Source organism: Gymnoscopelus microlampas, assembly GCF_963454915.1.
Source record: "Gymnoscopelus microlampas genome assembly, chromosome: 20".
Lineage (NCBI taxonomy): Eukaryota > Metazoa > Chordata > Actinopteri > Myctophiformes > Myctophidae > Gymnoscopelus > Gymnoscopelus microlampas.
The window spans coordinates 29,958,745-29,984,082 of record NC_139957.1 but is presented as its reverse complement, the minus strand read 5'-3'; the positions used below and the strand labels follow the sequence as shown (position 1 = coordinate 29,984,082).

General features: G+C 39.4%; 3 protein-coding genes across 6 annotated transcripts; 2 read left to right on the top strand and 1 right to left on the bottom strand.

Annotated features, from left to right (window-relative positions):
• The first annotated feature begins 543 nt into the window (after positions 1-543).
• LOC311036500 (uncharacterized protein) lies at positions 544-9,648 on the top strand. 2 transcript variants are annotated; one of them, XM_084045217.1, is made up of 9 exons: positions 544-706; positions 2,806-2,979; positions 4,058-4,196; positions 4,524-4,612; positions 5,445-5,508; positions 7,058-7,146; positions 7,324-7,436; positions 7,563-7,719; positions 8,801-9,648. In XM_084045217.1, exons 1-9 carry the CDS (start codon positions 661-663, stop codon positions 8,953-8,955), a joined length of 1,026 nt encoding a protein of 341 aa, XP_083901343.1. In that variant the 5' UTR covers positions 544-660; the 3' UTR covers positions 8,956-9,648. The 2 variants fall into 2 exon arrangements, with proteins under 2 accessions (XP_083901343.1, XP_083901342.1); XM_084045216.1 differs by having other exon boundaries at positions 8,798-9,648.
• A 1,247-nt stretch (positions 9,649-10,895) lies between these two features.
• mrpl35 (mitochondrial ribosomal protein L35) lies at positions 10,896-15,799 on the top strand. The gene is made up of 4 exons (XM_084045503.1): positions 10,896-10,970; positions 12,465-12,618; positions 15,022-15,166; positions 15,521-15,799. Exons 1-4 carry the CDS (start codon positions 10,940-10,942, stop codon positions 15,707-15,709), a joined length of 519 nt encoding a protein of 172 aa, XP_083901629.1. The 5' UTR covers positions 10,896-10,939; the 3' UTR covers positions 15,710-15,799.
• Positions 15,800-16,355: 556 nt separating this feature from the next.
• On the bottom strand, positions 16,356-25,306 carry reep1 (receptor accessory protein 1). Of its 3 annotated transcripts, none has more exons than XM_084043967.1 (8): positions 25,183-25,306; positions 23,633-23,705; positions 23,326-23,402; positions 22,997-23,117; positions 22,324-22,437; positions 21,630-21,786; positions 20,189-20,478; positions 16,356-19,351 (listed from the first exon to the last, which is right to left on the bottom strand). In XM_084043967.1, the coding sequence occupies exons 1-8, from the start codon at positions 25,212-25,214 to the stop codon at positions 19,280-19,282; spliced, it is 936 nt and encodes a 311-aa protein (XP_083900093.1). In that variant the 5' UTR covers positions 25,215-25,306; the 3' UTR covers positions 16,356-19,279. The 3 variants fall into 3 exon arrangements, with proteins under 3 accessions (XP_083900093.1, XP_083900094.1, XP_083900095.1); XM_084043968.1 differs by having other exon boundaries at positions 20,258-20,478; XM_084043969.1 differs by lacking the exon at positions 20,189-20,478.
• Positions 25,307-25,338: the final 32 nt, after the last annotated feature.

Here is a 25,338-nt window from a genome sequence, read left to right as displayed (position 1 = left end):
AAACGAGATAAAAGCTAGTAGAGGATCAAACAAATAAACTGTCAAGGCTGAGGTAGCTGTCACTTTTTTTAATAACACCATCATTACGACTTTCTCTCAACCTATTTGACAGAAGTGATTAATTAAAGTGCTATTATAAAGAGTTACATAATCACATTTCTGCAGTTTTAGCAGAAGAAAACACCAGATCGACAAGCTCCCAATGCCATGCGTTGCGTCCCATTGTGAGCTTGTCAATTGGCTATTGTCAGCGAAAGCTTTCCCCACAATAACAGAAAGCTAGTATCAAGCCCAGGCAGGCCCCTGAGGGACTCCTGTTAATGCGAGGAAATATAGTTGTCCACCAACTTCGACCATAGAGGTATAATATAACGGACTTCGACTGACGACTCCAACCAACACATGAGGGGGCACTGGTGTTGCCAACACTATTGCCCCCTACTGGCGGTGCTGTGTAGTCAAATTAATTCCGCTCAGTCAGTGCTCTAAGTAAAATCACATGATGTGTATTTTTGTCATATGACATTGATGAGAGGACTGGACGAGAAGCAAGCAATGATTCACACTGGACGGCTTCAGTGAATGAAGGGTAACTTGACCACTTGTCAGGGATGAAATTCTTTACACAAGTTTGGTGATAGCACTTATAACAGCTGGAGCATGGAGTGTTGGGGATTTTTGCCTGCGATAGCCGCTTGTCTACTAGGTAAGGTCTCCTTTTAACCACATTAAGCCTCGCGTCCCTACTTTGGGCATGTCTTGTAGCTCCTAGGTGATTATTATAATTATTTTTATATATATATATATATATATATATATATATATATATATATATATATATATATATATATATATATATATAATTTTTTATTTAATGGCACAAAAAAACTGCTATTTTCATCGCGCGGCGCTGTCGTACGACGGTGTAAAATATAAACCTTTTAAACTTAACGCGAATGCAGATCAGTTGACAAAGGCTGTCAAATTTTTGTCTGCGAAATCGTGCTGTTTTCTCCCAGAATATTTGAAGCCCTTGCGTTTGTATATTTGATTGTAGGTTTAGTCATGTGCAGTCATGTACAGTCAGTCTGTTTTGGAGACTGTTACAATCAGTGGTGTAAAGTAACTAAGTACATTTACTCAAGTACTGTACTTAAGTACAATTTTGAGGTACTTTTACTTTACTTGAGTATTTCCAATTTTCAGTACTTTTAGTTCTACTCCACTACATCTCAGAGGCAAAATTATACTTTTACTCCACCACAATTATTTCACAACTTTAGTTACTAGTTACTTATTTATACAAAACATAAGATTATTATTACAAAACATACATTTAACCACTTCAGCTCTGTATACATTTAGGCCATTTGAAAATAGCCGATCTACATTGTAGATCTGCTATTTTCAAAAGATTCTTATACATTTTATACATTTGAAAACTTGTGAAATGGAACATTCTGCATAATTAGCTATACTACTTTCTGCGTTTGGTACTTTAAAAACTTTTGATACCAATACTTTTGTACTTTTACTCAAGTACATTTTTATTACCGGACTTTTACTTGTAACAGAGTATTTCTACGTTGCAGTATTGATACTTTTATTTAAGTAAAAAAATGTAGTACTTTTCCCACCACTGGTTACAAGTGACTTGACTTAAAGATGAACGCTCTTAAGCTGTATGAGTGTGGGGATGGTTTGGGATCTCCATTTGGTTCCATAAAATCTTCTGACAGTTTAACCATTGTCTAATAGTTTCGAGGGGGAAAGCTCACAGCATTTGGAGACCGAACCAGGGAAATCATATGACTTGTTGCATTTCTTGAAGAGGGTGTCTCTTATTCGGCAAAGCAGTTAAGCTCAGGGCTAATGTGATTACTATTACAATATGGTCTTTGTTTTCCTGATGTGTCTGCAAATTATTTCTCCAGCTCACACTTTAATAAATAAAGAAATTGAATAGATTAAATAAGAGATGACTGATTCAATATGTCATACTGTATATGGGTCAGCAATCATGAGATGTAGCGGAATGAGGAAGTTCTGGCCCTTTTATAATTTTGTTGTTTTTTGTGCTTATAGATTCTGGCTAGCAATAAGGAACTGCAGAACAGAGAACATCCACCTCTGCTAGGAAAAGATCACATATAATGTAAATCTGAGCAAAAAGTCAGCTGCCATCTAATCTCTAATCTCTAGCTAGAGTCGAGAGTGGGGTAAAATGAGCCACTTTTTTACTTATGTTGTCCTTAGGCAAGGTGAACAATTAAAGGGAGCCTTCTTCTTCTTCAGATGCCTGAACTCTTTGAGTGTGCGGAGGCTCCCTTTAATTGTTCATCTGGCTTCATTTTGACTCCAGCACCTCACCCAAGTCCACTGGTAGATGAGTGGCTTTTTCGCAATTTTGTCCTTTTTGCAAGGTGAATATCGACATATCGATATATATTGCTCTGGACCATACCTCGGCTATTATTTGACCCATTTGGATGACATCTGTATCAGCCAATTATGCAGCCGATGTGTACCAATTTTAACCACTTTCAACCTGACGTCCTTATTTTGAAAAGTTTTGAAAGTTAAAAAAATTATCAAAATCTTTCAAAAGACTTGAACTGTTGAGGAGGTTCTAAGAACAAGAATGTCCCTGTATGCACTGTTGCCATGGCTGCATCGGCACTTCATGTGACATTAAGTAACCTGGACCCTACATATGACAAGGCTCTCCTTGTGTTTCATGTCTCCTCCCTTCCCCATGCAGTTCCACGTTAGTGTTGAAACATGATGTTATTCTCTTTCTTTCAGGCATAGTAGTAAGCCAGACCACACTCGCTCCTGCTGTGACAGACACCACAGTCAGTGAGTTTGTGACTGAGGTGACCGCAACTCCCATGATCCTCAGCACCACGTCCCCGGGCTGCTCCGCACTCAACACGTCCACCTGTGAGCCCTGTGTCCCCGGATCCTACTATGACAACGGTGAGTCTAGAGTAGACAAGCCCATGTTGTTAATGCTTAACAACATTAAACCTGGCGTCTCTATTTTGGGCATGTCATTATATAGATCAGCTTGTGGATGGCTATTTTCGCCATGTGACACCGTCCCGTCATACAATGAAGTATACAATAAGGCTTAATAGGGCTGGGCGATATGACTTCAAATCAATATCATGATTATTTAAAACATTTGCCTTGATTCAATTTAATGAACAATTATTTAAAAAAATATATATAGTGAAAATGATGCGCTGCGAACTAGATCGGCTATTTTCACTTCTTTTTGTACGTCACCATTGTACAACAAAGTATAATACAGGGCTTAAGTGTATTAGAACTTAAAAAGAAAAACCTTGCTTCTCAATGATTCAGTTATAAGTCAGTTATTGGTTCTATAGGTTTCAATATATTTTTGTTAATAGCCCAGCCTCAGGGCTTAAGTGGTTATAATCAGTATCAGTATAATTCACTTTAGAGCTCTTTGCAGCAGAATTATAACCTGCTATGTCTCACAAAACATACTCCCGCTTGTCCTGCTCAATTGGACCTGCAGCAACAGTAATCAGACTAACTCACATTCATATCACAGTCTCTCATTTTAACCACATGAACCCTGGCATCCTTATTCTGGGGCAAATATTCAGCAAAAATAGCAGATGTACCAGCTCACTATGCATTGCATCCCGATGCGTTGTGAGCTTGTACATCAGCTATTTTCGGTGAAGAGATTTGGTGTAGAGGGGAAAAAGTAAGGGGCCTATAGACCCCTGGGGGTCTCCAGTCAACAACGTAGGGTTTAAATGGTTAACGATTATGTGTTGGCAGACTATTGGATGTTGGCAGCAATTTAATGCAGTTGTTGTTACACATGACATCTATTTTTGACCCAAAGAATGTTTTGACCCCATCATTGGAACGCTAAGTAGCCACAGTTGTTGCCTAATATGTGGTGGTAGCCTACTATCTAGCTGGTCATTTTGTTATCAGCTACTTGTCCAGTCAAACAAACAAGACAAAACCAACCCAAACCACCAAACATGTTCCTCTGGTCCTCCCTCAGACACGTTGCTGTGCTCCTGCTGTCCTGATCCTGGGTTATGCCTATTTCCTGGGGCCTGTCTTGCATGTTCCAGAGGCTTCTTTCAGCCTCTGTCTGGACAGCAACAATGTCTGCCCTGCAACCATGGCTTCTACACAGAGTAAGCTCATATCCATCAACCACCAGTGCCCTGCACTGAAACATCTATTAATTTAAATTCAACCAGTGAGGGTCCAGTTTTACACACTCTGAGTTAAATGAACACTCATCGCATTACTGTCAAATATTTATAAACTCAGTCACAACGCGGACGTGTTGTGAGCTTTTAGATCCTTGACAATAATGTGCAGCTAATCTGCTATTTTAACTATTTGTAGTATGACGAAGTATGGCCTAAGTTGTTAAACATGTGCAGAACATCAAAGATTTCCCTTTTCACCATAATGATCATCTGACCTGCTGTCTATTTTTCCATGATTTCACTTAGTGTCACTGGCAGCCCACTGTGTAAGTCTTGTCCTCCTGGGTCCTTCAGCAATATCACTGGTGCAGACACCTGCACGAGTTGTTCCCCTGGTACGTGTATTCTGCTGTACAGTGGCAAAAACAGTTAGATAATATCATAGATATTTATTCAATATCTGTAGATGTTTCTTTTGTTTATAACCGTACTCATAGGCTATGGCTAGAACACTGCATGACATGTACACACTGTGTGTAAAGGTTATCAATCCTTTGAAAATGTCGCCTTTAAGTTACAAATTACAAATACCTTCCTGTTGCCTTTATAACCTCTGATGGCTAACTGGTGAAATCAATTATTCACTCAATTAGTCATATTTATGCCCAATGAAAGAGTAGAAGTTACTGCATGATTATTGAATAATTACTGTAATTAGTGATTGATTATGATAATTAGGTTTGTCACATTAAGTCACGTTTTATACTTTTCTTGTTCTTCAATAACAAAAGCCACCATGACAAAATATCCACCAGTCCACACCAATGCGTGGGGATAATGGTTTCAAGTAGTTGCAAGTAATTGATATGTCCTGATTTTTTAACTCTTACAACCTGGTGTAAGAGTTAAAAGTTGGGCATGACGTTAGAGATGAATATTTTTTTGTTGTCCCCAAAAATGTAATAGGGCTTTATTGGTAAAGTTCAGTTTGTGTATTTTATATTTACTTGTTTGTTTGTTCATTGTATAATTAGTTGAATGTTAATTTCATATATCTAAGTTTAATATAAATACTTAATTTAAAAAATGTATCTATCAAAAAGTTATTTGTTTGTATTAATTAAGTAATTTAAACATGTTTTCATCAGTTCTCTCTTAGATTGTTTCTGTACTGTGTGTGTTTTCCAGCTCAAAAGTGCTGAATTAAACTGTCTATATTATTTTCAGGTTCCTTCTCCTCCCAACAGAATTCTACATCATGTCGTCCGTGTCCACAGGGAACATTTTGCAAGTAAGTTGCCCTGAAATGCCACCCTGTGTGGTGTGGTGTTCTGTGTTGTATGTACTGGGGATCCAGAAATCAGTGTGGGAACTTTGATAACCATCCTTGTCTTTTCCCAGTTCCTTGTCTAAAGGTAATTTAACATCAGACATCACATGGTTTTATCTCATGGCTCTCTCTCGCTCTCACACACTCTCACACACACACACACACACACACACACACACACACACACACACACACACACGGTTAGGGTTGCACATGTCTTGAGCCAATTGCATGGTCAATGCTTTGATTAATGCATGAGGTGTTTATCATTTGTAGAATCGGCCTCAGGTCTTAAAGGGTGAATTTTGCTGCACAGCGGCAGACAGACACCACCTCCACCTATGGTGGAGCAGAGGTTGAGGGCCTATAAGCAGAATTACGAGAAAGTTATGAAGCTCTAATCCTATATTAAAATTGGCTTAAGGGAGGACTGGCGGTCTAGCCGGCGGGCGGAGCTCTGTCACACTCATGTCACCATGACTCAGCCATAACCATATAAGGAGTTCCCAATGCTGCTACGCCCAAATATGGAGTGTGTTGTCTAACCTCAATGTGTCCTAATGGCATCAGGCACAAACAAATCACTCAGCTCCATATATGGGCAAAAAGGGGGCATGCCCATTTATGGGCATATACTGATGACATCAGGGATCTCCATATATGGCCATAAAAGTGACAAGGACTGACATATAAAGAGATCTCCATATCAGCATGCCCATTTGGGCATATACTGATGACATCATGGATCTCCATATATAGGCATAAAGCGGACATGAACTGACAGATACAGAGATCTAGTAACAATAAATGTCCAACTTGTAATGGGTTGATCGCCAATGCCATAGAAGAGCAATATCTACTGTATTATATCCTATGCTTTACTTTGATCTGTTCCTATGACGTCACTGCTTAAACTTTATTTATTTATTTATTATTATTTTTTGTCTTATTTACAAATGAGAGCAATACTATTATTACTACTATGTCACAAAAGTTCAGTTTACTCTATCACACGAGGGTGTCACTTGCTGTTAGCTTGTAGATCAGTTATTTTTTGTAAGCGACACTGTTATACTACGGAGTAGTCTTGTTGCACACAACACTTCGGTCTGCATTCTATTCAAACTATGCAAATGATTCACACAGGCACACATATCCAATTTATGAACGAGTGGCATTCATCATTTGATACACCTCTGGTACGCACAAATCAAGGTTGTGTGCTTATCATTAATCCAACATTGGTCTTTTCTCAAAGGAGCACTGAATTCATTTTAAAGATTATCCTCGCTAATGCTCATTATAAGATGGAAAACATGTATCCTAATAAATGGCATACCTGCATTAATTCAATTTTCTTTTTTTATTACAATTATTATTACAATTTCTCTATCTCCACTTTGAGACCAAACCAGACCAAAAAACCCAACCAACAGCCTCTGATTTGAGCTAGGCAGTAGACCTGTTTGTTTTCCACTTTTTTAAAACAAAGTGTCTGTCTTGTTAACAGTTCCACGAGTTGTGCCCAGTGCCCGACATGTCCTGTGGGTACAGAGTCTCTACAGGTTGCTGCTAAAGAGTGCACACCTTGTAGGCCAGGTAACTGACATGTTCACCTAAAGATAAACAAACGTATGAAGGTAGGCTTTCAATTTAAGGCATTAAGTGATTTTATAAATATGCAGTATCTTACACTTTAATACTTGAGTGCTGAGGTCCACACTGTAATGGAATAGCAGTGGCACTTATAAGATACTCTAATTTGCTTTTGGACAGGCATGCACAAGGCTCCCCACCAGAATATGTGTCAAATCTGCAACAGTGGCTTCTTCCAGGTCCGCTGGGGCCAGGAAAACTGTGACGTCTGCCCTGAGAATCACTACTGCCCTGTGAGTGCTATTCCCTCTAGAGAACATGTCTCATAACGGATCACAGTGTTGTCTTATCGTTAATAAACCCATGTATCTCAATGTTATTTCCTGTACAAGTTGTTTGATGGATGCTATGCCCATTAGAGTCCAGATGTGAATCCCATCCAGTGCCCCAATGATGCCTTCTGTCCACAAGGCAGCACAGCGCCAGGGTATTGCATGGAGACCTTCTTCCGCAAATCAGGGGAGACTTGTGAATTAGCCCCTGTCACAATTGCTCTTCTGGTCATTGGGGGAGGCGGTAAGTATTTAGGGCTGGATTAATTGTACAATTGTCTTCAATTAAGTACATCTTGTTATAGCTTAGTGGAATAGTAATCTCTTAACAATAGAGGTTTTTAATGATTGGATATTTCAGTACTTGGTGTAAAAGTACACCTTCACTATTCCTTTTATATTTATCATTTACTTATTAATCCTGCGGGGGATTTAGCTGATGGCTGCTCAGATGAGCAGCCGTCGGCTCATGATGAGCATCTGGGGGAGCTGTTAGGGGTTAAGCATCTTGCTCAGGGACACTTCAACATGTATACTGGGTGGGCTGGGGGGCAAACCGGTGACCTGATTACCAGACTCTCTACCCACTAAGCTACGGCCGGCACACTTAACTATAATGTTCCTGTATTTCAGAATGTAAAGCCCTCACACTAATCACATTAATCTAATTAATATAGTAGGCTATCACAAGCTTACATTAAAGGGCTTGGTGTTTGAAGTATGCTTGTTTGGGTTCCCATCTAAAAGATTGCTAGCTTGAAATTGCAAATATCCCCATCCCCATTCATGTACTTTGAATTATTTTCTTTAAAGCGGTTATTACAGCTCCCTTTAAGATGAAGTAATGTTAAGCCTGCTTTTGCTAATGTTTAATGTCACACATTAGATGTGGTAAGTAGTTATCACCCTTTTGGCCATGCAAACAATAACCACTTCAGTTCCCTGCAAGAGTCTCTAAACAGTGGTACTAGTTTATTACACTCTAAATCAGGGTCGCCATTGCTGAATGGGTACAGAGGCCGTCTGGTAAACTAGTCCCTGGTTCGCCCACCGGCCCCAGGAAGGGTAAATTCAGAGGACAAATTTCAAAGGAGTGGTGGGGACCCTATTCTGAGACACTGCAAAATGTGACAAATCTAATCAAATTAGAATCATGGTGTACGACTGTGTTGTCAATGTCTGGTGATGCCTACTGTCAATGTTAAAACAAATTCTTGAGTTGTACAAAACAACAAGGTGATGTGTATTTCGATTAAAGATCAGCTATTTTTGGCAAACAACACCATCATGACATGTATGACTTATTCTGTTCTCTTTTCCAGTAGCCATACTATTTGCCATTCTTCTTGGACTGCGTCGAAAGAGAGACACTGACAGAGAACTTTCTATGGTGCGAGCTCCACTATTACGCAAAGAGCGACCCCAAGGTCGATACTATGGAATACCCTGTGATGCAGAACCTGTTTATGCTGGCTGGTGAAGACAGCCAAAAACTGTTGTACTTTTATTGGACCTACACACGTACATGCTCCTAGTATTTGCTCGAGAATAAGAGATGTTTATACTTACATATGTGCCTCAATTGTGGACAGAACTGTTACGACAAAACTTAGACAAAGCCATGTTTTAGTAAATGTTTCTTAAGTATGTTGATAAACCACTAGTTATTTTATGAGCTACATTTGAAAATATTATTGACAGAAGTTGCATGTTCTTGTGGTTGTTTTTGACTGTTTAAGTTGTTCTGTCTTGAAAAAGAAAAAAGAAAAAAACATTCCATTTGGAAACTGGGTTAATGGATTAAGCAAGATACTGGATTCTTGAAAAAGCAATGTGATCCTGGTGGTATCTTATGAAAAGCACTTTGTACTAATGTATGTCATTGATTTACTTTGCACTGATATCTTGGCAGATTGGTCAGTGCTTTTGTTATGCTTATAGAGTAGTTCCTTTGGTCAAGAAAGTCTTAAATTGTGGTCGGTGCCTCATGCGTAACTTATACTCCGTTGAACGGCGAAGTATAAATCAGGCCTTTTTTTAAATTAATTTGATTATGGTACTTATTGTTTTCTATCTATAGTTTAATTGATACTTGTGTCCAATGTGTTTGATCTGTGTTATTTAAAAATATGGTATTTGTATGTTTTAAAGAAAGAACAAATAAAAAAATGTATCAACCTGGGCCAATCATTTGTTTGACTAATGCTATAATACCATAATAATTATAGAAGCGTTTTAATCCTGTTTCCTTGCCAATTTTATTCATATATTTCCATAAGTGTGGACCTTAGCATACTGTATATGGTGCTTGCATTTGCCTTCAGAGATGGGAAGTGTCGCCCCTTGTGGTCTTATTAATGGTGCGATAAATGAGTACTGACATTTCACTCAAGGCCAGGAGTCCAGGATGTAGTCTGATGGAAAAATGAATTGCACACATAACAAGATAACTAAAAACAAATACAGAAATGTATAACATATCTCTGTGGGGGGAGTATTTTCAATCTTTGCTATTGGGGATGAAACCCAGCTTGTCTTGGGCTTATTATTACATGTAATAAGCTCAGATAAATTAGCTTACCTTGCTACAATGTTGTCCTTTTGAAAGTAAAATCGATACCACTGCTTATGACGGTGGTAGTCTTTCATTTACAATGCAGGGGAATTAAAGGTCAGTCATGAATAAGTATGACTACTATTTACTCAAGTACTGTACTTATTACTTAAGTACAATGTTGAGGTACTTTTACTTGAGTGTGTCCATTTTTCATTACTTTAACTTCAACCCCACTACATATTGTATTGTTTTAGCCATTAATTTTTTGCCAGTGTTTTTTATTGTGTATTTTATACATTTTTTTTCTTTGTCTTGTTCTGTAAAGCACTTTGCGCTGCATTTATGTCATGAAAGGTGCTATATAAAATGTATATAAAGTTTATTATTATTACATCTCAGAGGCAAATATTATATGTACTTTTACTCCACTAGATTTTTTGGAAAACATACTACTTTGTAGATTTGAATTATGATTACAAAAGATACATTAGCCCATTATATTTAGGCTATTTTCATAGCATATAAAATATTTTTTACACATTTATTTTACATTTGAAAACTTGTGAAAAGAGACATTCTTTAAGTTTACTTTTAGTCAAGTAAATTTTGAATTCCGGGGACTTTTACTCATGTTGTAACAGAGTATTTCTACATTGCACTAGTATTGATATTGATACTTTTACTTAAGTAAAGAATGTGCGTACTTTTTCCACCACTGCGTAACAGTACAGGACAGAACAGTGGTCAATCATGGTCATAGAGTTATAATGTATCGATATAGTGGTCCATCTGCCATCATCATCTCCTCCATACTATAATAATGTCCATGCTCCACACTGGCCATCAGTGTCAGTAAGCGAACACGTACTGTTTGTCCTTTGACTCTTCCGTAGCTCATGGAAACAACATGGCGGCCACCTTGACAAGGAAAGTCCCTGGTGTGTATTATTATTTCAAAACGTTTTCATTATTCAGAAGTTTTTTGTTATGTGTTGTTTATGATGCAAGTTATGGCTAAGATAATTAGGATAACCACGAAAACGTGTTATTGTGACATTATGCTGCTCAGTTTAATGTAATAATCGCCAGTCGCCAGCCAATGTGACCTAGCATTGTTGTGCGCAGCTTTTCTAAATAATCAGATTCGACAACACAGTGTGTTATATGTTGGATGTTTCCAACTACATTAATCGGTAAAGCCGTTAATGACTCCTGCTTATTTGACAACGTTATCACACAAGGAAAGAAAACAATACCTACCTGGGTTGTATTTTAGAGAACAATCTTTCCAGTGAAAACATAGCAACAAAAGTAATCATGTAAGTCAACCAAAGAACAAGATTTTTGGGCAGAATCTCCTCGTTGGTCAGTAGGAATACACTCAGGACCACTGAACCAGTGTTGATTTTGACAGTCTTTTGAATAACACACCATTTAGTCTTAGTCCCATTTTAGTCTTCTGAAATTGTTTAGCCTTAGTCTTAGTCTTGGTCGACTAAATATCAAAACCTTAGTATTTTAGTCTTTTAGTCTTAGTCTTTCTCTTAGTCAAAAACAATTACACTGCAGCAAATTCTGATTTAGTCTTAGTCCTTTATAACACACCATTTAGTCTTAGTCCCATTTTAGTCTTCTGAAATTGTTTAGCCTTAGTCTTAGTCGACTAAATATCAAAACCTTAGTCTTTTAGTCTTTTAGTCTTAGTCGACAAAATTAACACTTCTCAGGACTAGCTGGAGCACTAATACTATGTCATTTTGACTATGCACACTCTAGCACCACAAAGGCGTTAGAAGCAAAACTTCAGATCGCTCATAACAAACTGATCAGGTTATTAACCTCACACGTCACACACCACCTAGGACTCACCCATGCTCATTTAATTATACTAGGGTGGGATGGCTCAGGGTAGAGGACAGAGTACAGCAACTTGCAATGGGAGTGGTCTTCAAGATACTCAAGGGACCAGTGCCCGCCCATGTACCTGTCAAACTACTTCAACAACGCGAGAGACACACACAGGAACAACAACAGAGGAAGCTCCACTGATCTCGTTCAACTCAGATTCGGCACAAACATGGGGTTGAATTCATTCTACTGTTATGCCACTAAAATGTGTAATGCCCTACCAACAGCCATACAAAAGTGTGACTCCTTACCTCCTTCAAAACCAAGTCTTCTAAGCTTGCTTGACACCTGAAATGATCCCACCCCCTCCCCAATTGTTTTCTGTACTTTTATTGCTACTAGTATTGATGATTTCTTGTTTGTCTTTAAATGTTTCGATGAGTTGAATACACAGGACCACAATGGAAACAATCCCAAAGGACTTTTTGTGTTATCCTTTAGCATTATTGTATAATTGTACCTCTGTACTATTTTGCAAACTGTTGATAAAGTATTCAATCAATCAAAAATGTTATGTTGGACAGGTTTGCTGAGGAAGTTCATTGTCAGTGCCAGAGCACCAAAGCTCTGCCTGTTCTCTACAGTCATTCGACCACCAACTCTGCAGAGATCTACTCCTGTCTGGGCTTCTATGTCTGCTAAGCTGTGCCAGCCACCCCAACAGAGTCTCTTGCAACGGTAAATACCAAACCCAGTGAATTCATTTAACTGAGTGCTGTTTTTGAACTATCTGACTTACAAATGGATAAACTCTGGGGATCGATTTCACCGTGAATGTTAACCTTCTCAATACCGTAATGAACTGTGTGTTCTTTTCTTTTTAAGATTTATTTTTGGGCTTTTTATGCCTTTTTATTGAATGAACGTGAAGGTAGACACGGGGACACGGAAACGGGGAGAGAGAAATGGGGAGTGACACACAGCAAAGGCTGTGGGGATCGGGACTCGAACCCCTGACGTGCGGTCAGGCTACATTGGTGTCCGGGCCATCTGCCAACGCTTTTCAATGGGAACGGAGTTTCAATGGGAACGGTTTGTTACCATTCGCAGATTTCTGCAAAAAACGCTCCTTTCCCATTGAAAAGCATTGGCACAATCCGCGGCATAGGCAGAATTAAAGTTTTGTGTGACCGCACCCTAAGGCGGGGTCCCACCAAAATATGGTTGCCCGCTGTTAACCTCAGGTTGTGCTCGACAGTTTTTTGCAGCCAGCGCATTCTAGCTTGCAGAGCGTTCTGTCCCAATAACCAGTGACGCACCTGTCACTCACTTTCAGGACCAAGGGGGAAAAGCAGCATAAAGCGCATAAACGCAAGGTGTGTGCGACACACCGAAAGATGCGCAAGACCATCAATCCACGCGATTCTCATTGAAAAAGCATTGGCAGATCCGCCCCATAGGTATAACAAAATTGCGGTGGGACCGCGCCCTAAGGCAGTTTTTGATAGGAATCCGTCTCTTGTATTTGTATGTATTTATACACTTCAGTCAGTCAGTACAGAAGATATAAATGCATATCTTCTGTACTGACTGAATTTCCTTAAGAATCCTGCAGTTCTGGTACTCTCACCAAACCAAGCTAGGTGGGGAATGAGTACGTCCACGCCGTTTCTAGTGTCCAATGGAGTAAGCCGGGGCGGAATTCTTTCGCCGGTACTCTTCAATTCTTACATGGACGACTTATCTAAACAGTTAAAAGAGTGTCTCTATACAGTGCTAGCTTACAGCAACTACTCGGGGTCTGCTCAAATATATAAGTTCAACTCTAAAAAGAGTGTGGTTATGATCTCTAGAACTAAGGACGATCAGAAGCTCACCTTTCCCTCTTTCTCATTGGCAGGTGAAGTATTAGAGGTTGTGAAAAAGTTTAAACACCTGGGCCACATAATCAGGGATGATCTCTGTGGTGGTGATGATGATGTGCAGCGCCAGTGCTGTAAGCTAACATGCTGGCACGAAAATGTCACATGTGTACAGACAATGTTAAAATATGCAATATCACCTATTGCACTCCACTATATACAGCCCACGTGGTGCCGTTATAGCAATGCAAAAATGAAAAACCTTCAGGTGGCATATAATGATGCTTTTCTAATATGGACTAGTGCAAGTGAAATGTTTGTGACCAGTAATGTACCCACCTTTCATGCTGTATTGAGGATTTTTTTGTTGTTTAGATTTATGTGTAGACTGATGGAGTCAAAGAATGTATTAATTATGGCCTTAACAGTGATCACACAGTGATACAAGGTATTCCTCAATCCTCATGCTTCTGGAAAAACTGGAGGCAATGTTTATATGTTTTTAATTGATATTGATTTAACTGGTACTTAAGCTATCTCTGTGTTGTTATTGTCTGTTTTGTATCTCTGTTTTTTATATGGACCTATTGTGTCTGAAATAAAGTTTATATAATAATATTTGCAACCTCATGATACAACTGATTACAGAGGGGAGAGGGTGCTCTCTGCAACTACCGGTAACCGGAAAGGGTCACCCCAAAACGCGCTCACCTCCATTTTTTTAATCGGGCCGCTCGCCCCCAGCGGTGGTCCAGTCGCCTCGCTTAAGCGGAACTCTGGCCCCCAGTGGCAGACCACTCGCCCCACTTGGTGAGAACAGACTACAGCCCCTACCATTAACTCATTCAGTGCCACAAGACGTCAAAGACGTCACGTGGCCTGACGCCCCGTGCGCCACAAGGCGTCAAAGACTTTGCTGATTTGCTGAAGATTTGCTGCTCCATCCACTCCTTGTTTAACCTATAACTTAAAAAGGCTGTATCTCGCTTCCTAAGCACTTTTTTTTTTACAATGAATTTTGTAAAAAAGGCTGTGGCACTCAGAGCCAAACTTCCATAAATAAGCTCGGCACTGAATGAGTTAAGTTAGGAAGTAGTTAGGTGTGTTTTGGGGCGACCGTTCTTGGCAGTGCCTCTCCTGGCTCAAGTCCACTTCAGCTGACTCAGCGCTGTTCGAGTTACGATCCAATGGGACAGAATCGTAAATAAACAGCAATTCAACTGAAAGTTGAAGGCTTAAATGAGGATGATTCATTATTTCTCTTTCTATTTTCTTGCAGTGTCTCACCACTTATTCCAGGCCTGGTTCAGCAGCCAATCAGAAGCCTGACATATTACAGTGTGAAGAAGGCAAAGAAGAAATCTGTGGAATCTGTAAAGGACAGATTCCTGAGGTTGCATTGTGGTCTCTGGGTCAGACGCCAGGTACTGAATCTTTTTTGTTATTGTTGCAGTAAGTACAGCACAGTAAAATCCTCTGTGTTCAGTTAACTCAGAGTCTGGTCCGTTTGAACACTGTCAGACTTAATTGAAAACAGAAGAGTTTACTGTGTAGCTACAGAAGACGCCATCAGTGGCAGTCCTAGGCAACAGAGAGCATACTGTAGCTTGCAATAGTATTGAGGCCTAATCATTTGGATGTATTATTGCCAGGACAACCACTGGATGACACTGTAATGGTACTGATGTTGTTTCTTAACATTTTTGTCTTTGTGAAACATGGCACCCTAGTGGTGATGATGGATGAACTTATATTTGACTGATATTTCTTGTGTATAGGCTGGATACAAAAAGAAATTGTGGAGAAAGCTGCCTGCTCGAAAGAGTCGGCTGAGGGAACACGTGTTTTGTAACAAAACACAGTGCAAGCTTTTGGATAAAATGACGACCAAATTCTGGAAGAGGAGGAACTGGTACCTGGACGATCCATACTTTAAGTACCATGATAGGGTCAACCTCAACGTGTAGTTTTTCAGTTTCTTCAATGTGTAGTATGCTAGTATTGTGTATTTGTCACTTTGAACAACATGTAATAAAATAAATCAAATATTATTTTGTTATATTTCTCATTATTATACAGTGGGCCATGTTCAGGGCAATATTCAACAACTCTCTTACCGTATTTGACTCTTTTGGAATTAATTCACTTTTGGCTCATTGAAATCACATGTTGCTTTGATATGTGTCTCCAATGGTAAATGATATTTTAAAAATCGCACCCTGTGTGAAGGAAGCGGTGCCTTTGGTGAGTGGCCTCCTGGTGGCGCTATAATAGGGCGGGGCGGGGCTTCAGCAATTAATGCTCGTCCCTATTGGTGGTCTAAGTCCACATACCAAATTTGGACTTGGTGGCATGCTGCAAACTGGAGTTATAGCTGTTTAAAGCCAGTGGCCTCCTGGTGGCGCTATAATAGGGCGGGGCGGGGCTTCAGCAGTCAATGCTCGTCCCTATTGGTGGTCTAAGTCCACATACCAAATTTGGACTTGCTGGCATGCTGCGAACTGGAGTTATAGCTGTTTAAAGCCCGTGCTCAAACGGACATCCGGGCTCAAACGGACAAACGGACATACGGACGGACATAGTCAAGTGTAGAGCGGCTGGCACCGCTAAAAAGAACAGATATTTTAACGCACACACCGTGTTAAAGTTAGCCTCTATATTTAATGGCTTAATATCAATTCACCAACAAACACTTTTGACTGAGTGTAAAGATCAATTGAAAGCCATAAACATGTCACACATCACATTGCTCCTCCTTCAGTCTTATCAACAATCAAGTTTGCAGATTTAAGCATTTTGAGATTCTGGCCTGCCAGAACTTGGGAAAGTGTTATTTCTTCATCATAGAGAAAGTGGCTAATCATTTAGAAGACATGTTTCTTATACATGTATTTAACCAACTGAAAGTAACATTTCCTGTGTCTTCCAATAAAGCACTCTATGATGAAAAACTTTTTCCAGCATCTGATGAGGCCATGAAAAGCTTCACACAAATTCACTTAAGAGAAACATTTTCATACAAATAAACATCATGCAGTGATGAGTTTCTTATTAATCTATACACAAGTATACAACTCTACTACATGGCCTCAACATGTTCAATGCATTTTTCTCAGTTTTACTTGTTAGTTTTACTAGGAGTTTTCTTAATAGAAGGGAATCACATTCCAACAAATAACACTGAAACCACTAATGCAACATTTCAGACCATTACCACAGGTCAGCATTTTCCTGCTTCATGTTTTCACCGTATACCCATTAAAGTCATATTTTGTGTGCATATCAAGTATCTACAAGGTCTGCGTGAATGACGTGTAAACAGAACAAGTGTACCTGAGAAGCTTTTGTTTCAAACTTCACTATAAATGATAGTGACATGTTTGCTGTTCCAACTATCTAATTCAACTATCATTTACAGACACAGTGTGATAACGTGAACATTTCTTGCCACGATTCAGGCCCAGTGAATAACTGTATACAGTGCTGAATTAAAACATTTCACAAAGAGACGAGTGCATCCCCTTTTGCAAAAAACAACAACAAATCTTTCCATATATTTACTGCCTGCCCTGGGTGTAAAATTATAAACCTGCCCACGACTTACTTGTATTTAGAAGGAAAAAATGTATGTTTAGAGTTGCTTAGTTAACAACAGAATGATACACAGTGATTTTAATCCTGGAAAAGGAACCATATTAAATACAACATGCTGCTACATCTTAGGTCCAGTGCAATGATTGACGTCAGGAAATGTTTGATATTAATTTCTAACACTTGAGTATCGTTCGTTCAGTTTTTACTGGTTAGTTTAAGATTTGTAGGGCTTGAGTGATTGTAGGACTTGAGTGATGAGAACCTATCTTTCCCTTGTACTTTGCTGTCTACTGCATTCTGTTATTCCTATCCTTAGTTAACATTGTCAGTGGTGGAACAGTATGCACCCAACAATGGAGGCATGGGACCTGGGGGGGATCTCATGTCATTTACACCAGGAAGTAGATTCGATTTCTTAGTTTAATTCTGTTGACAACCAGAGGAAGAGTTTTTCAAAGGGTGAAGATTACACATAGTACTGATTTGGCTGACTTAAGACAAACAGGTTCTTTGTTAAATTATGTATATTCAAGAGGGTGAGAGCACAACTCAAACTTATTCTAGTAGTTTCTTACTCGGTACACACCCTAGAAAGGTTATCTTACAGTCAGGAATTGCCAGCACTCAGAACTTTCCTTGGCAGGAAACACTTAATGTACTACAAAGCCTTCATCAGTGTTATCAACACATCATGCTGACAAAGGCTTTGTAATGAAACGCGAACATTGTGGGTTTGCTGTCGATGACTATTAAATAAAAGCCTACCGGAACGACATTTCCGCGAGTGCTATTCCTTTGTTAAATTATTGCACTGAACCTTTAAAATTATCCAAAGTGTTGTGTTCTTAACATGTTGGTCTTGAGCACAAGTGACACAAATCTTCAGAATAAGATCAAAGTCATTAGACTTGACCTGCTGTGAATCTGAAAAGAGTTGGTTCCATATGGATTGTCAAAACAGTCTGCTCCACTTTATATTGTATCTCCATTATATTCTTTATCTGTGATGAAAATGCATTTACTATACTTGCTACACACCGCAATTATTTCCTTATCAGACAGAAAATGGACAAAATGATCTGAGGTTAAATCATTGCTAATTGTTACAGTCCCTTTCTTAGTACTGAGGGCAGTAAATGTCATTCTAAACATAGTGCAAAAAGTTTTAGAAAAGAACATGGTTAGTCATACATATGGCCGCCAGTGGTGATATTTTGTACTGTATTTGTTAAGGTCTCTTGAGGTGTTTATGCAGAGATAAGGAACAGAATATTGTATATATAGAATATTGTACTGCTGTCTTGACTCTTGCCTTCTTCAGAATATGCTCTTAGGTAATTAATTGACAAACATTTCTGAACACCTTGTAGTAATAACAGAGTGGGTTCCATTAGTTCAGGGCTCTCTCTACAAGCCATGAGAGTAGGGGTTACACAGTCATACCTTGGCTTGTAACACATTTCCTAACAGTGACCATGTCACTGTCATTGCCAGTCACAATATTCAGTAACTACATTCTGCTTGATAAAACACCAGTAGACTAATCAGTAGGGAGACAAACATGCAATTGTCTCCCTAAATATGATATAAAAAAATCAAGAAAATGACAAACACACAAACTGTACATATTGTAAATACAAAACATATTCAGGTAACCCGCAAATTAAATTGAAAAGTCTGCCAGCATGGAACCCACTCACTCTTGTGTCCTGCCTTGATGTCACTCACAGGCCTCATGTTTTTTATCATGTGCCTCAAGTTAAATACTACATATAGAATGTGCCTCAAGTTAAATACTACATATAGAAGGGTCATAAGTCACTTTGGTATTACCTTTTCTAAAACAAGGCTGCTTTATACATTTAGCTTTTGGCCATATAGTATTTCTTCCATCTTCTTTTCCTCAGAGCGAAGGCAGCTAAAGATGTCTTGAGGACGCAGTTTCACATGGCTTCATTGTTTGAGTAAAGGGCACTCCTGGATCTTGTGAGAGGCCTTAAGACTCTAGGAGGAGGCTAGATGAAAATAAAAGAAGATTTTTTTTTGAAAAAGAGAGAGAAAAGAGATGTGATTAAGCTAGCTAATAGTCGCCACTGATTTGAAAAGGAATCGTTCACTAGACAGATGACACTGGTTAATTTATTTGGATGGGGTGCATACTGTAGTTGCACAATAACATGCCGAATAGTAAGACACTTAATTTTGAAATATAGGCCTATGATAACCTTTGTTTAACAAAATATTAAGGAATTTGTATCAGTTGCTCCAGGGACTGTTTTCTGATTCTGATGATTCCTTACTTTCAATATTGTTTAAAGTGAAATACAATGTGAAATACAATGTAAAAAAACCCAACTAGACAAGGAGACTAATAGCAGGGCTAATAAAGACGGGGAGTAATAACAGCATGGATTCATGTGGATCCTGACTTCAGGTGGCCAGTCTGTGATGTCAGTACTGTGATGGACATATTTGACCTTATTACTCACTACCAAATGTGGAAGTCACTGCAAACATAAAATGTAAGTCCAAACCAAAAACAAATCATTCCACTAAAACCAATGCAGGGTTTAGCATAAAGGCAAGATTTAGCCACAAGGCAGAGATCCGGGGTGCAGTGATAGGGTTCACCATATTCCCAACACAGCCAATTTGCTCTTACAGTACATCACATGGGTATGACCCCATGTATGACGCAAGAGTAAAATGTGTGTGAATAATGGTCAATTGGTCTGTCATGATTCAGTTAGATGCACAGCAGTACACATTAGTGAATCAGTGTGTTAATAACCGCTCTCCAGTGGGTCATTAGAACCAAACAGCAGCTGAGCGGCCATATTTACAGGCAGTACCTCAGGAGCCTTCCTCTTAATCAGCATGAGCTGTGGTGAGTTTGATGCTGTCTGCACCCCTTTTCTCACCTCCTCAGCCTGCTCTGTAGTTGGAGGGGTGGGTGGTGGTGTGGAGGATGGAGATGGCGTGGAGGGTGGAAAGGACTGGGGTGTCAGAGAGGGTAAAAGGGATGTGCCTGTGCGGATGTCATTCTGGGGCTTGGAAGGCACAAAAGGCTGAGATAGCAGCTCCTTGTTGTCACAACCGTCCAAGCCCAACATCTCATATTCAGTCATGTCAAAATCCCGTCCTGCACCGTGAAAAGGATGGGGAACGGTGGGGAAGAATAAGTAACAGAGGCTTGCACACAAAAATAAAGTCTTTGGCCAACAAGCAGCAACCAAACATTTTACAGTAATTGCAGGAGTACTGTATCTCATTAAGTCGGTGGGGGTTTGTATCATAAGGGCCTGATCATTGTTCAGAGAGTTGACTCAGAAGGAACGTTAAAAACAGGTTTGTGCTCGTGGCATAAACAACCTAACCCTGTGCCCTTTGTCAGTAGGCTACTGTATGTGCAGTACAGTATGTCCACCAATCTGGATTTCCATTTTATGTACAAAGCGCAGTGAAAACTAAAAGCAGAAGACATTTGACAATGTTGTTAAGTTGGCCTCGCTCTAATAAGCATGTTATTAGTAGTGTTCATTACTGTATGTGTAGCTGCAATCCAAAAATCAAAATATAAGTTATGTTGACAACATACTCACCACTTATAAATGTTCACCAAATCAGCAGTACCCCTCATTAAATAAACAGTTCAATATACCTCCATCAAATATAGTATAAGGTGTCTTGGCAACAATTAATAGTACAATACTGTTTTTCTCTTTTGTGTGCTTCAATAATTTAGGCTTATCAGATTAAAACATTAGGTTAATGTTTGGAACATGCCTGCTATGCAAAGAAATAAGCTTGATATGAAATGACAACTGTGGAAACAATGAGAGCACTTTCAAAGTATGGCTAGCATTGCAGCCCTGCTGCTATAGTCGTTTCCAAACAGGAAAGCACATTTAGGGTGAGGGGCACTTCAGGAAAGTGGAGGTACTGAACAATATCTGTAGGATTGGACAAGCTTAAACAGGAAGGCAGAAAAACATAGGGTAATAGGTGTTCCGCAAAGGAAACAGGCACTATGTCTGCAGTGCAGAGACATTATTTAATGCCCAAGCAAGCAGTTATATTATGCTGGGCATACAACCAAGTTGTTATGTCTTTTTTAATTAACATGCACTATGCCAAATTATTAAAGTAACTTTACTTCCTGATATAATCCAACTAAATGGAACATAAATAAAATCAACACTATTATAAAAAAAAGTATACTTGTATGCTCCATACATGAACACCCAAGTGGCCACTTTTTCACTATTCATTGTGCCAACATGGCGGTCTCACCATTGCTGTAGCTCTCTGATTTGCTGCGCATCATGGTTTTGGTCCTGTGCTGTGGTGACTGAGTGTTGACAGAGCCTGGGTTGGTAGGGTCAGACTGGTAGGAAGACAAGTCCTGCATGCTGAAACTTCTCAGTTTGTCTGACAGGACTCCCTGGCCCTGGAGTGGGATTTTAGAAGGCAAAAATAGATACTTTACATATTTAAATTGACCGAGTGGAACATGTAATTATGCTGACATCACAAAGTGCTTTGCTGACAATCAAGCTGTAGAATGACCTCCCCCCAGTGAGAACTGCAAACTCACTCCCCATTTTCTGCCGCAGTCTGAAAACTCTCTTCAAGTTCAGACTCTACCTCACCCCCCTAGCACTCCTTATTCATTGTATCACTTATTGTCACCTATTTCCAATAGATGCTAGTTATGTAGCTATATATACTTGTTTACACTATGTTATTTTCTCACCATTTACCAGTCATTTGGTGACTATAGGTTTATGCAATTTACTTTGATCTTGCACTTTGCAAATAGCTCTAGATAAGTGTTTGCTAAATGCCAAATTGTAATACCGGTAGCTTAAATTGTAATTTTACAGGAGCAACAAGCCATCTTTAGTATGTGAAACCCAGAAAAACATCACTCCATTCCGACGTACACCCAGGTCAGTACAAATAAAATATTCACAGTCAGCAGTACCTTTGTTGCGGCCAGGACAGCAGCTGTGGCCGCCACATTGAGCCCTTTCTTCCCAAAATGCACCAGGGTGTCATAGCTTTTGTCCTTCGCTTGGCAGAGATATTCATCAATGTCCTGGCACAAGTAAAACAAAACATACATTTTCATGTCGCTTCTCTTCTTTTTTGGGGGGTAACTGCATGCATTCTTTTCACGAGAAAAGTTGACAGACTGACAGGTATATTTGAATAACTAAAGTTTAATCTTAAATCTAGTCAAGTCAAGTTACATGTATTTGTAATCCCTCTTACAGTCTCAAACTAAGGGGCACACATTTAACAAAGAAAACAAAACGATACCCCCTGAGATGTGAGCACATATGCCTGAGTTATCCTGTCTGTTGGGCTCCTAAACCCTGAACTTTCTCTGACGTGTTTCCTGACCCAAAAATAAAGTCAAAGGAAAAAGAGAAACAGGGAATGACATTTCCTATCCTTTCCTCTGCAGTTTGCAACGCATCAAGTAAACTGTGAGAGTAAAATTAGTAGGCCTAAGAGAAAAGAAACTTGGATCAAAATTAGGCTGACACATGCATACAAGCTAATCTATGGCCTAAGTAAAACATATCTAACTCCTTGTCCCTTCAACTAACACTACAGAAGGAAAGGAAAGACAGGATAGACAAAGATTTCACCTTCTCTTTAGAGGAAAGTGTGGGATGAACAAACTTCCTGTATAGCACGCTGGAGCCTTTTGTGTAAGGGGACAGTAACCACACCACAAAGGCTATCTTCAGCTCATAGTAGAAAGGAACCCTGTAATGAACGTACACAATAATGTGCTCAATAATAAAACAAGGTTTCCTGTACATTACGTAATTTGTATTTCCAATGACTGTAATTAAATAAAATACCTGACTAATTCTAATGACATTTCCAAATAGCAGCAACAAAGATATTTTAGATAATAGGTTTTTAAAAAATCACCCTGTAATAATCAAATAATTATGTGAAGCACACTTACCAACATAGAAATATATCTGAAAATGTTTCTACAGTAGTATATATGGCAAATATAATCCAGTACATCATCCATTTTACCTGAAAATGAACAGTGACAGGTAAGAATAACAAGATAACAGTAACAAGCCCGCTAGACTGTGTGTGTGTGTGTGTGTGTGTGTGTGTGTGTGTGTGTGTGTGTGTGTGTGTGTGTGTGTGTGTGTGTGTGTGTGTGTGTGTGTGTGTGTGTGTGTTTGTGTGTGTCATATATATACAGTATTTACTATATCATATACAATAATAGCTACTTAACCATAGCCTATACTTACGTATTCTTTCACATCTTTTGTCTTGACAGCTTTGTATGATGAGTATGCAGGATATAATGTGCCGAACACAAGTCTAGAATACAGGAAAATTAGATGTACAGTTGAAAAAGTAATTGTGCATTTGAAAGGTCAAAGAACACAGAAGGAACCATATACTGTATCTCAGTAAACAGGGCATCCTGGACAAAAATAGTCCTCCATCAGACCTACATGTGCGCAAAGGTCCAACTTTTACCCCATCGAGGTTGTAGGCCTACTTGACTTGACCGTAGGCTAATTAGTAATTTGCTGACAAACTGTTAGTTTTAACAAAGGATACCCACACCGAAATAATGCTATTAAATGTTTGTATTGCTTTTATTTAGGGAACAGCGGTAGACACCTGTGCTGCTGACTGTAGGCTATTCTACAGTTTGCAACAGGACAGGAGGACCCTCCTCAAGTGCAACAGCTATAGCAACAGCTGTGAGTGCAACCTGCTCAAATTACTGACCTACATAAGACTGCACCGTGTTGGCCCAGCCTGCAGATAACTTCCATTATAGAGTTTACATGTGCAAGGTCGCTCAAAATAAGTAAACAGGCCCTAAAAGCGTCTAGAAACATATATGTTTCTACTCGATATTGAATAACCCATAAGGCTTTGTTAGCCTAGAGATCGCCATGATTTGAAAAGCCCAATGCTGCTGCCATTAATTCCAAGACAGGCACTATATGTAACAGGATATTGTCTAATTTAAATTTGATTGACTTTCTATTTCGAGGTTTGGGAAGCTATTAGTCTTTTCTGCACTGTCAGGTCAAGTGTCAATGATGGCTCTGGGTTGTCGGTAAAACTGGTCAATTCAGTGATAATGGCGACATTGTAAATTCTTGATAAAGGATGTGATCAATGTCTGAATAATACTGTATGAGTCACGGTTGCATTGTAACTGGAGTAGCTACACTGACTGACCCATCTCTTTGTTTTCCCAATACATGCATCAACACAAAATAGCTCCACTCAAAGCTGCTCTGTTTCAAAAGGCTAATTCAGTCACTTCGCCATTGAGGGACATTCACATGCAGTTTATGACTGCATATCATGTGCAGACTTTTGTTTCTAATGCTGCTCTGTCTGGCCAAGCTGTTTTATAAATAATATAGATGATAATCTGGCCAAGCCACGTCACCTCTTTGTCTAGAATGGAAAATACATGGAAAACATAGAATATCAAGCCACTAACCGTGCGAATGAATTTAATAGGGCACAGGGCAGGCCCATATAGGCCCAGCTAAATGCTGAAATTACAAAGTACCATTCCATAAAAATGTTGTTGCATTCCGATCCTAAAAGGCTCGCCTCGTCTCAAAAGCCCGAGTCACGGTTTATTATGCTTAGAAATAAACCCTGAATTGCTTTGCCAATCCAGCAGTGGCCCAATGGCATGCACCTGGCCAAATAACGGTTTAAAATCGCGCGATGATCGGTAAACGCTATTTCTATTTGCTTACACCTTATCATTGGGAATATGAAATAATATTTAAAAATGAAATAAAACATAACTTACACCACAAGTCTAGAGATAATCCACGAGACCATTGCGCTGGGAAGGCGACAGATCGCGCTGTCTGCGGGGAGGAGTCTTTAGCCAGTTGACAGGCGCATCAGAGAGCGGTGAACAGAGGGTAAACAGAAGCCTTGCCCCAAAACACGCTCACCCCCA

Coding starts and splice junctions, on each gene's coding strand:
- mrpl35 (XM_084045503.1), top strand. CDS start 10,940: ATGGCGGCCACCTTGACAAGGAAAGTCCCTG. Junction 12,619..15,021: donor CAACAGAGTCTCTTGCAACG/GTAAATACCAAA, acceptor ATTTTCTTGCAG/TGTCTCACCACTTATTCCAG. Junction 15,167..15,520: donor GTCTCTGGGTCAGACGCCAG/GTACTGAATCTT, acceptor TCTTGTGTATAG/GCTGGATACAAAAAGAAATT.
- LOC311036500 (XM_084045216.1), top strand. CDS start 661: ATGGAGTGTTGGGGATTTTTGCCTGCGATAGCCGCTTGTCTACTAG. Junction 7,147..7,323: donor GTGCACACCTTGTAGGCCAG/GTAACTGACATG, acceptor GCTTTTGGACAG/GCATGCACAAGGCTCCCCAC. Junction 7,437..7,562: donor CTGAGAATCACTACTGCCCT/GTGAGTGCTATT, acceptor TATGCCCATTAG/AGTCCAGATGTGAATCCCAT.
- reep1 (XM_084043967.1), bottom strand. CDS start 25,214: ATGGTCTCGTGGATTATCTCTAGACTTGTGGT. Junction 23,403..23,632: donor CAAAAGATGTGAAAGAATAC/GTAAGTATAGGC, acceptor GTTCATTTTCAG/GTAAAATGGATGATGTACTG. Junction 22,438..22,996: donor CACTTTCCTCTAAAGAGAAG/GTGAAATCTTTG, acceptor TACTTGTGCCAG/GACATTGATGAATATCTCTG.